The 12092-nt window shown below is 44.5% G+C and overlaps 1 protein-coding gene across 1 annotated transcript; it reads left to right on the top strand.

The window, feature by feature from the left end:
• Nucleotides 1–705: 705 nt before the first annotated feature.
• Nucleotides 706–10917, top strand: LOC146555388 (nuclear factor 7, ovary-like). The gene is made up of 2 exons (XM_085252760.1): nucleotides 706–730; nucleotides 5276–10917. The coding sequence occupies exon 2, from the start codon at nucleotides 5285–5287 to the stop codon at nucleotides 6959–6961; it is 1677 nt and encodes a 558-aa protein (XP_085108886.1). The 5' UTR covers nucleotides 706–730; nucleotides 5276–5284; the 3' UTR covers nucleotides 6962–10917.
• The last annotated feature ends 1175 nt before the right edge of the window (nucleotides 10918–12092 follow it).

Raw genomic sequence — 12092 nt, 5'->3', positions numbered from 1 at the left:
TTCACATGTTTTCTAACTCCTGGCTGAGCCTGACTTATGGCCTCGGCTCCCTGTTTTACTGCTTGCAGAAAACAGGTGGGGGTGAAACTCCTGTGGAATGTGGTCCGTCTCCTCCGTTATCAGACAACAAGGCCCTCTGCACACAATATCCTCTTCTTAACTCAGCAGTATGAAATGTCATGAAACAGTGTCATTCATTCACAGTAAATCAACAGTATAGGATAATATAAACCTATCTAAGAAATCTAATGATTTTCACATTTTTCTTAATTCAGAAGTATAATGCAAACTAAAACTACATACTGATCATACTCTCCATAATAGATATGATGTGGCTTACAGCAGTATAATGATTCACTCATTTCGATTACAGGCATAGGATAACATATGATAGAATAATAATCTCACACATGCTACAACACGTTTATACAGTCAGTGTTACCGTGGTTTGATATTGCTTTCAAGCCTGAATAGCCTGTTTAAAGTCAAGACAGACAATTAGTGCCTCTCAGTGTACTTTGTCCCAGCTTGCATCTTACATCCTATAGATTTACGGATGTGCTCTTACGCAAACAAGCTCAGGTGAGCAAAAGAATTTATTGGTTGCTCGCAGTCATGGGTGTGTGCACGCTTGCCTGAAAAGGTTTCAGTGTATTTCCATAACAAGGAAGAGTAACATTAAATAAATTCATTCTTCCAGCGGCACAGCAGATGACTCTTAGACACACAGGTTAGTACAATTTCAGTTACCTTAAAATGGCAGCAGATTATGAGATGAAATAATCAATTATCATAATCAATGATTATTGTAACTGCTTCAGATATTCAGATGCAGTTTTTGTGTTGATTTTACATAATTATAGTAAAGCTCATATATTTTTGCCTTTTATGTTTATTGCTTTTAAATTTGTCAGAAGTGTGGCACTATTTAACTGGCAGTGTGTCTATTTTAACACTAGCACACAGGAACGAGTTCTGTAATGTGTGACTGGTTAATCAGCGCACTTCTTTTCTACATTTGCATGTTATTTTTATCTAACAGTAATATTCCACTGAGATCAGGGTTCAACATCTAAGTACACTTTGGCATGCAGACAGGAGCAGGCAGTTTTTAAACCTTCCAGTGAGTAGATGATCTACTCTAACTCCTGAGCTCATTTTTTGTCAAGCCAAACATGGGTACAATCAGAGATGGGCAGTAACACTTGTAATCAGATTACTTTTATCAAGTAATGAGTAAAGTAAGGGATTACTATTGCAAAAAGTAATTAGATTACCCTTACTTTCCCGCAAGCATGCTGCATTACTGCGTTACTACACTGTGATTTGGTTTGTGAGTGTCTCATGACAATGACATAAGCAAGTGCGACGTTCATGGTAACAGACATGGGCAGAGCAACAATGGATAATATATAGAGGGCAGGAGAGAGTACGACCGTGCAGCATTTAAAGCATGGAAGTACTGACCTTAGTTTGAGTTTGATTCTGTAAAAAGTGACAAAAACATTAGCATCCGCTGCACACTGTGTGAGAAGTAAACTTCTTTTTACAGCGTAAAAAAAACCCTAATCTACAGAGCAAGTATCTAGCACGCTGCCACGGGAATGTGAAATTCACAGAGAAACCCCTGGATCTCCCCACTGACATGACCGCTGCAGCACTGGGCAAAGCTCCGGCTGTTCCACTTCTACTAAAAACATGTTGAAATATGCAGAAAATTGGTTTAAATATTAAACAATTTCTTCATGTCAGAGAGGTGTTGCATACAGGGAGTGCAGAATTATTAGGCAAGTTGTATTTTTGAGGAATAATTTTATTATTGAACAACAACCATGTTCTCTTTTTTTTTTTTTTTTTTTTTTCCTTTTTTTTTTTGGCCTGTCCCGTTTGGCTCTTTTGCCATCAGAATTGTTGTCTAAAGGCAAAGAAAGATGCCCAACGGATTTACTTTACCAAACTGACCACCCCGCCTTGCCGTAATGGTCCATTTGATTCACCTTTTATTGTTTATTTTATTTTCACTTACTGAATACGGGACAGACTTGACTGGGGGAAAGAAGGGGAGAAAGAAAGAGGGAAAGAGAAACAGCTGAGAAGAGGGACGGGGGAGAAGGGCAAAAAACAAAAACCAACAGAACGGGCAGAGAAAAAAAAATGCATATATCAATCACCTGGATCACCTGCTGAGAAAGAAAAAAGAAAGCAAGCAGAAGAGAACAAGAGTAATAGAATAAACAACATCACAATGATATATGGGAATATGACAGTAAATACTAAATGTTAAACATTATTGTGCAGCACATAAGATCAACAGAACACAGTGTGCTTTGAGGTAGGAGCCAAAAAGGGTGTAGTTTGTGGGTGTGATCACCCGTGTGTACACCTGTGAGCATGGACGCGCTTGTTTTTTGTTTTTTTAAAAGGTCCCTTCATGTAATAATCTGCTAGAGGGTGTGGGGGGGCCACAGCCCCGTCCTCCAGGGCGTGAAGTAGGTGTGGAGGAGATCAAAACTCCAGACATCCAGAGGCCCCCAGAACACAAGAGACCAAGGAAGACCAACAGAGGGGCAGCTGCGCCACTGTCCCGGAAAGAGCTGAGGAGAGTCCCAGATGAGGGCTCACTCAGCAGCCGCGGAGCAGAAGCCAGGGGGAGTTGCAGTGACGCGCCCGTGAGCTTCGCCGGCAGCCAGCTGCGCCTGAGTGACCGAGCCCCAGGCCGAGAGACCGGGGGCACCCCACCTCCGAAGTGGCCCGAGCGAGCCCCAGGCTCCAGGCCCCGATAAGCGGCCGCCAAGGAGTGAGCCAGTGTGTACCTGGACGCCCATCCCCGGACACAAAGAACCACCAACGCACCGATGTCTGAGGGGGTCCGCCACTGGTAGGGGAAGTGGTGGTAGGGGGAGATAGGCCTCCAAACCTTGGAGGGCCTGAGATGTCCCCAGAGAGGTGGCGCCTGACACCCAACCTGACATATAGACACAGACATACAGGCACACACAGATACAAACATCCATTCCCACCCTCATGCTCTCATATGCACTTACTCCACACTCAACCAACGTGGAGACAGACATAAAGAGACGTTGTACACACGATCACACTCCCCAAGCGTACTCTACAAACCGGGTCTAGGTGCCCCCGCCCCTGGAGGGGGGAACTGCACCCAGACCCAGGTGGTGTTTCCCTTTTCCCTGCGGTGGGGGGAGGCAGACCGCCCCGACTCCGCAGCAGCAGGAAGGCTCCACACTCCAGACCGCAGTCGGACGGCCAACTCCTCCTCCTAGTCCTAGCCCCCCTGCTCCAGCAGGTCGCAGAGAACGGGGGTGAGAGAAGACTCCGAACCATGTTCTCAATGAACCCAAAAAACTCATTAATATCAAAGCTGAATGTTTTTGGAAGTAGTTTTTAGTTTGTTTTTAGTTTTAGCTATTTTAGGGGGATATCTGTGTGTGCAGGTGACTATTACTGTGCATAATTATTAGGCAACTTAACAAAAAACAAATATATACCCATTTCAATTATTTATTTTTACCAGTGAAACCAATATAACATCTCCACATTCACAAATATACATTTCTGACATTCAAAAACAAAACAAAAACAAATCAGCGACCAATATAGCCACCTTTCTTTTCAAGGACACTCAAAAGCCTGCCATCCATGGATTCTGTCAGTGTTTTGATCTGTTCACCATCAACATTGCGTGCAGCAGCAACCACAGCCTCCCAGACACTGTTCAGAGAGGTGTACTGTTTTCCCTCCTTGTAAATCTCACATTTGATGATGGACCACAGGTTCTTAATGGGGTTCAGATCAGGTGAACAAGGTGGCCATGTCATTCGTTTTTCTTCTTTTATACCCTTTCTTGCCAGCCACGCTGTGGAGTACTTGGACGCGTGTGATGGAGCATTGTCCTGCATGAAAATCATGTTTTTCTTGAAGGATGCAGACTTCTTCCTGTACCACTGCTTGAAGAAGGTGTCTTCCAGAAACTGGCAGTAGGACTGGGAGTTGAGCTTGACTCCATCCTCAACCCGAAAAGGCCCCACAAGCTCATCTTTGATGATACCAGCCCAAACCAGTACTCCACCTCCACCTTGCTGGCGTCTGAGTCGGACTGGAGCTCTCTGCCCTTTACCAATCCAGCCACGGGCCCATCCATCTGGCCCATCAAGACTCACTCTCATTTCATCAGTCCATAAAACCTTAGAAAAACCAGTCTTGAGATATTTCTTGGCCCTTACCTTGGCCATGTCTCTGAGTATTGCACACCTTGTGCTTTTGGGCACTCCAGTGATGTTGCAGCTCTGAAATATGGCCAAACTGGTGGCAAGTGGCATCTTGGCAGCTGCACGCTTGACTTTTCTCAGTTCATGGGCAGTTATTTTGCGCCTTGGTTTTTCGACACGCTTCTTGCGACCCTGTTGACTATTTTGAATGAAACGCTTGATTGTTCGATGATCACGCTGCAGAAGCTTTGCAATCCCTCTGCAAGATATCTCACTATTTTTGACTTTTCTGAGCCTGTCAAGTCCTTCTTTTGACCCATTTTCCCAAAGGAAAGGACGTTGCCTAATAATTATGCACACCTGATATAGGGTGTTGATGTCATTAGACCACACCCCTTCTCATTACAGAGATGCACATCACCTAATATGCTTAATTGGTAGTAGGCTTTCGAGCCTATAAAGCTTGGAGTAAGACAACATGCATGAAGAGGATGATGTGGACAAAATACTCATTTGCCTAATAATTCTGCACTCCCTGTATTGTTTAATTTTTGCTTGATGCAATGTGCATAAAGTTAAAAGATTAAAACAAATAATACAAGTTTTAAAGAGACTTTATCATTTGATTACATTTTACATGATCAATTGTGCATAAAAAATGGAATTGGGCTGAAAGGTCCATTGCTTTATTACCTATTCAGGTTGTATATCATGTTTTTAATAACTAAGTAACTAATTACTTTTGAAAATAAGTAATCAGTAAAGTGACGTGATTACTATTTTGGAGAAGTAATTAGTTACTAATTACTTTTTTCATGTAACTTGACCAACAGTGGGTACAATAGCTATCTTCATGTATTAGATGCTTTTTATTGCCAATGTTTTACTTCACTTCACACAAAAAAATAATAATTTTAGGCATGCAGAAAATTTCTGAAACCTACAATTTCACACACACAGTGTTATTGAACATATTTAAAATATATGAGTTTTTTTATGTTTTTAAGAAAAGTTTTGGCTCCATTCATTCTCTCTTTTGGCTGCAGATCATCAACATGACGGCTGCCAGCTATCTTCTGACTGAAGAGCAGCTTTTGTGCTGCATCTGTCTGGACGTGTTCAGGGATCCCGTCACACTCCCATGTGGACACAACTTCTGCAAAGACTGCATCACGGAACATTTAAATTTTAATTCCCAGCGCAAGTGTCCCATGTGCAAAGAGCAGGTGGATAGGAAATATAAGCTTGGTGTGAATACTTTCATATCTGAGATGGCTGTTCAGTTTAGAAAAACTGTTGGAAAGAAAGCTGATGATAGCTCAGAACAACACAATGCCATACAAGAGAAAGGTTCTTATGATGCTCCTGCTGCACCTAAACGGACATCGCTGAAGTCCTGCCTGTTCATAATTCTTAGCTTAACCTTTCTTACACTCTTCTTTGTAGCTAATCTACATTTTCATCAAACAGTGTCCATCTTAAAATCTCACAAGCTGTTTAATTCTGTGGAGAAAGAAGAAGACAGGATGTGTGCTGAGCATGGCAAACCTTTGGACTTCTATTGCAAGAATGAACAAATGATCATATGTCAGTCATGTGTGGACGTAGATCACAGATTTCACCGGGTAGTTCCCCTGAAAGAGGAATATGAAGCAAAAAAAACACAACTTGGGATAACAGAGGCTAAAATTCTCCACATGATCCAAGAGAGACAAAGAAAAGTCCACGAGCTCAAACAATCTTTAAAGCTCAGCACAGAAGCTGCAGACAGAGAGACAGCAAATGGTGTTCGGGTCTTCTCGGCTCTGATTAAGTCTCTGGAAAGAGCTCAGGCAGAGCTAATCGAGATGACTGAAGAGAACCAGAAAAGGACAGAGAAACAGACCAAAGTTTATATCACAGAGCTGGAGCAGGAGGCCTTTGAGCTGACAAGGAGACGTGATGAGATGGAGGAACTCTCACGCTCTAAAGACCGTCTTCGTTTCCTCCAGAGCTTCCCGTCCCTGAATGCTGCTCCACCCACCAAAGACTGGACAGATGTCAGCATCTGTCCAGCAATATACGAGGGAATCACAAGGACAGCTTTGGTGAAAGCTGTGGATGAGCTGACAGAGACCATCAAAAATGAGGTGAAGATGATACGGGACGCTCAGTTCAACAACATTCGGCAGAATGCGGTGGATGTTACTTTGGATCCCAATACGGCACATCCTGCTCTCATCCTGTCCAATGATGGGAAGCAAGTTCATTGTGATTATGAATGGAAGGAACTGCCAGACAGCTCAAAAAGATTTGAACCTGCAATTTCTGTTTTAGGGACACGAGGCTTCTCCTGTGGAAGACTTTACTATGACGTCCAGGTTAAAGGAAAGACTGGGTGGACGTTAGGAGTGGCCAAAGGGTCGGTCAATAGGAAGGGAGAAATTAAACTTAACCCAGAGAACGGCTACTGGGCTATATGTCTGAGGGACAGAAATGAGTACTTTGCACTTGCTGCCGATCCTGTCCCTCTCTCTGTGAATGATCACCCAGAGAAGGTGAGAGTTTTTGTGGATTATGAGGAGGGTTTGGTTTCCTTTTATGATGTAAATGCTGCAGTTCTTCTTCACTCATATACTGGCCAAACCTTCACAGAGAAACTTTATCCATTTTTCAGTCCTGGTAGTAGTGACAGTGGCACAAACACTGCCCCCCTAATCATCACTCCTGTCAAACAGCAAAGATCGGACTAATTTTTTATTTTTTTTAACTATTTGGTTGTTTGGATGTAATTTTGTTTTAGTTGGTGGTTCTTGAGGGTATACTCTTGGTTTTAGGTTTAAAGGAGGCTCACTAACATCAATGTTTCACTTAGAAAAGCTGACATTTAGAAAGAAATTATTTCAAAGGAATTTTTTATTCAGGTAAATGTATTTATTTTCGGTTTATTTTAGAAAGGAGTATAGGAGTAGGAGTATTTTGGAAGAAATTAAAACTGTATAATTAAACTTTAATGAGCATCTTAACGCCCCCTGTTTACATTGAAATTAAACTTTATTATTATGGATTTGTGCTATATTGTAAATATCATACCATAAAATAACATGTACACGAAATACACTAAAATTTCTTATTATTTAATATTGCTTAATTTTGTAGCTGGTCAGGGCTGTTTGGGATTTTGACAGCTATGTTCTGTTGTTCCAGGTTTGCAGCATTATGTTGTCATGGTTACAGGTGACGCTCTTTTTTTGTTGTTATGCTAGAGCTGCGCCAAGTGGTTGTGTTAGTGTTAGTCTGTTGAATGCTAAACGGCTGTGCTCCCTGGCTAACACTGCGGGATGCCAGACTGGACATTACCTCTGTCTCCTCCTTGTCTGAGCTCACCACATTGGTGTCAGAAGTGGGATAGTTCACCCTCGCCAGAATGGAGAGAGATATTCAGAGGCTGGAGCAAGCCGTCGAGGAGCAGCGGCCCGCTGCAACAAACGCTAGGACAATGCTTCGTGGGCTGCCTCTGGCGACCAATAGGCCAAGCCCCCGACAGCAAGCAGTGATGCCTACAACGCCAGCTAAGGTACCGAAATACAATGGGCTAACTCCGCTAGAGCCCTACCTCTCACAAGTATGGCTAGCTGCGAGGCATAGTGGCTGGAGCGATGAAGAGGCTGCTACACACCTAGCGCTAGCGTTGGAAGGAGATGCACTGCAGGTACTCCTTGACCTAGCCCGGCAGATCAGCATGAGCTCCAGGCCCTCACCATGGCACTCGAGAGGTGATTTGGGCAGCGGCACTCCACTGATCAGAGCAGGGAGCAGCTGACCAACTGGAGCCGCTGGACAGGGGAGAGCCTGGGCACCTTTGCAGCTGATGTGTTGCTATATGCTCGTCGTGGCTACCCGGAGTTCCCAGCAGCAGCTTAGCCTGCATGCTTTTCTGCGAGGACTCTTTCCAGAGCGACTGCGCCAACACGTCCGCCTGGCCATGCCTCGAACTCTCTGTGAGGCGCTCCTTGAGGCTGAAAGGGCTGAGCTGGTGCTCGCCTCGTGACCTAACCAGCAGGTGACCCCCCCAAACTACCCCCCAAATCAGAGCCACAGACTGCGGCAGGGAGGGATAGGCTGCGGAGATATTCCAGCTGCAGCCCTCGGTGCCCCAGAGGCATCCCCGTTGATCGACCGGCCGCTGCTACCGGTGCGATGAGCCTGGCCACCTGGCGCGTGACTGCCTGGCGCCCACCCCGAAGACCAGAACTACGTGGCCTCAGGGAAACGAGAGGGGGAGCGGTGTAGCGAGGGGACCACTGCTCCAGCTTCCTGCCCCCCTCCAAGAACGATGCACGGTGGTGGGCCTAGTTGGCCACATCAAGGGACTCTACCTGAGCTGCTGTGTTGAGGATCAGCCCTGCCGGGCCCTGGTGGATGCGGGGTCTACCATTTCCCTAATACGACCTGGGGTGCTCCCTGGGACGTCCGGGCCGCTTGTGATGGGTTGGTCACCCACTGACACCCAGCTGATGACAGTGACGGGGGAGAGGACTGACATGCAGGGGAAGAAACGTTGCGGATCCGAGTGAAGGATGTGGAGGTGGTGCATGACTTCTGGCTTGCTGACATCCAAGACCAGTGCATCATCGGCCTTGATCTGCTGACCTGCTGGGGGGCCTGCATTGACACCGCGAAGCTGGCGATCACTCTTGGTACAGAGACTCTGGCCCTCCAGTGCAGTCAAAAGCAGGGAACAGAGGGAACCAGAGACAGACAAGCCGGGCTTCAGGCAGCTGCCACTCAACAGACTTCGGACGCCGGTGGCTCTGGACCATCTCTACTCACCTCAGCCCCAGTCTCTAGGCCCGACAAACCTCCTTCGACCAAGACAACCCAAGCTGTTGATGACCTGTGGCCGCGCCAGCGGTTGAGGTGCCTCCTGGACAAGAATGTGGACATCATTGCCGCTAGTGACAGAGATTTCAGGCAGATGCGGCTGGTTCAGCACACCATCGACACCGGCTCTGCTCAACCCATCTGTCTGCGCCCACACCAACTGCCCTTCTTGAAATGACTGGGGGAGTGGGCCCAGGAGGCACTGGGCATGGCTACTGATCGGGCCACAACAAGCGGAGAGGGATGGCTCTCGTTGACCATGCAGCAGCTGAAGCGGGAGCAGGAGGCTGATGCGAGGTTGGTTTAAGTGGGGGCCTGGCTGGAGGCGGCACGACGCCCAGGCTAGACATGGGTATCAGGACAGGGGCCCAAAGTGAAGGCCTACTACTCCCAGTACAATAATCTGGAGACCCACGACGGCCTCCTATACCGGAGATGGTGGGCAGCCGGTCAGGGCAAGGGTCTCCTGCAGCTGTTGGTGCCTCGGTCGCTGCGGTCACAGATGTTCGAGCTTGTCCACGGCTTAGGGGGCCCGGCCACTATGGGAATGCCAAAACTCTCCGTCATCTCAGGGGATGGTTCTACTGGCCTTCATGTGCACTGCTGTGACACCTGCACGGCACGAAAGGGCCCCACTTAATGCTCCACTGCCCCCCTGCAGCAGCACCGGGTGGGGTGCTGCTGCTCCCTAACAAAGTGTGTGTATTTATGTGTCAAATACTTGCCATTAATAACCCATGCACAACAAAAATATTAATGACTAAACTTAATATCCACAGAAAATAAACATTTACATCTCTGTAATAATGATAGTGCTCATTATATAATAAGATTTAGGCTTGCGGTGCAATGCAGTCAGTCAAAAAGATGCAAATTAGCAAAAATCTATGATGGATTTAGTTTTTCCAATTAGAACACGCCAGAAATGATCTGCAATAGACTTAATCGAGAGAGTGAGCATCACAACTTCTCCCCAACAAAAGCTGCTCACAGAAATGTAAGCTTTATGACAGAACTAAAGTACCAACATGCATCCATCGAGTGTGAGTACATGTGTGTGAATGACCGATAGAAAAAAGTGCTTGGGAGAATAAGGCAAGTTGAGTACAGCACTTTGAGCTATAACGTGTATGTTAAACATATATATTAAAACAGATGTGTGTATTTCACATGTTGCTTTGCTCTGAGTTCATAGTTGCATGTCTTTGAGTGTTTTAAAAGAGACAGCGATCTTCTTCCAGCCACTGTCAGTTCATACCTCTGATCACAATCCGATCTTTTTTTTTTTTTTCCTTTTAGCTGAAGAAAAACAAAATGTATTTTTTCTTCACATCTGACTGGAAGCTCAAGGAACAAACTGAATGGGCTGCTCGTGTCTGAACACTACTTAGATGCTCCTAATAATTAATGTACCGTACAGCATCCCCTCACTACTTTATGTTTTGCCTCCAAGTAGCCAGACTTTCTTGTAATTTTGTAAAGTGTCCTTGAGCAATAGTTCTTCACTCTTCCTGAAGGAGTGGGAAGGAAAAGTTGTCCATTGGACTCTGGCTGCTTTTGCACTCGTTTTCAGTCCAGTTCTTGTATCTGTCCATTCTTAGAAGAATGTTTATGAATCATTCAAGTATAAAAAAAAAACTCCTAGGTTTTTCCATTATCCACTTCATTACTAGCAACCTCTCACAAAAACATATGTTCTTTAGATGGATCTATGAAAAATAGCAACGATTTTTCAGCCATAAATTTTTATTTTTGCACCAACAACTGAGCATGGTTTGCAACATGTCCTTAAAAAATTGACGGATAAAGTCTCAGCCCTAAAACAATCCCCCTCAAATCTACAGCAGATGATCAGTATATGAAAGTCATGTCCTTTAAAAACAGGAAGAAATCCAGCAAAGACCTGAACCCAAGAGATGCATCTGGACTTTCCATTGATCCAGCTACTGTTCACTGAAGCCTCAACAGATATGGTCTCCCTGGAAGGGTAAGAAGCCATTCTTGAGGAAGGTAAACAGAGAGAAGAGGCTAAGCTATGAAAATTGCACAAGAACTGGACTTCAGTGAATCAGATAGGATGCAGTGCTGTTTGGAATTGGAATTATGAACAAAGAAAAGTACCATCAGATTCTGATCCACCATGCAATATCAAATGGAAACCACCTGATTGGCAACAGCTTCATTTTTCAGCGTAACCTTGGCTGGATTGAAACAACACACAATGGAACACTGTAAGTTATGGATTGGCCTCTCTCAGACCTCAGGATTGTTGAAGAAGTGTGGGATCATCCTAACAGAGGAGAGACCTAAAGGCAGAAACATCCACAGAAGAGTTTTAAATGTCCTTCAAGAAGCCTGGAGAACAATGCCTGAAGATACTTAAAGAAGTTAAAGAAAGTTGCCTCAGAGAGTTCAGACTGCTTAAGAATAAAGGTGAAAGGCAGTCATATCAAAATATACCAAATATCGACTTTTAAGCTCGTTTGAATTGTACAAAGTCAGTTTTTTCCTTATATGTAATGTTTGGGGAATAATTACTTAATGTGTGTGTTTGTTTGTTTTTCCTTTTATGTGAATTCATTTTATATGAGTTAAATTTATGTGAAAGCTTTTCCCTTGATCTTTATCTCTTGATCCTAAAGTAGACCACGAGCCCTGAGATACATACAAAGAGATTGAGGGTGGACACCAGTCATCACTGATGACTAGTGAAAAATATTAGATTTTTTTTTCTACTAAGTTTTAATTGATTCTATGTTTTAAGTCTATAATTTCTCGGTTCTTTTTGAGCTATAATGGAAACAGTTGAACTATAGTTTAGAACTTTAACCAGCAGATGGCGCCAAATTACCACAAAGCAATCTAGCATAACTTCAGGCTCCTGTCTGATTTTATTATGAAGCCTCTTCCTACCATCACACAGTTATTTCCATTTTTACTGTTGACAGGAATAAAAAATCACTGTGTGACACCACATTAGAGATACTGGAACATCAAAGA

This window comes from Mchenga conophoros, linkage group LG17 (assembly GCF_057382185.1).
Source record: "Mchenga conophoros isolate Kocher_MC1m ecotype Shallow Benthic linkage group LG17, M_conophoros_male_GT1.1, whole genome shotgun sequence".
NCBI classification, from domain to species: Eukaryota; Metazoa; Chordata; class Actinopteri; order Cichliformes; family Cichlidae; genus Mchenga; species Mchenga conophoros.
Note: the sequence above shows the minus strand (reverse complement) of the source record. Positions and strands in the feature narration are given on the sequence as shown.

Bases quoted from the DNA above. Each gene is read 5' to 3' on its own strand.
- LOC146555388 (XM_085252760.1), top strand. From the start codon at position 5,285: ATGACGGCTGCCAGCTATCTTCTGACTGAAGAGCAGCTTTTGTGCTGC.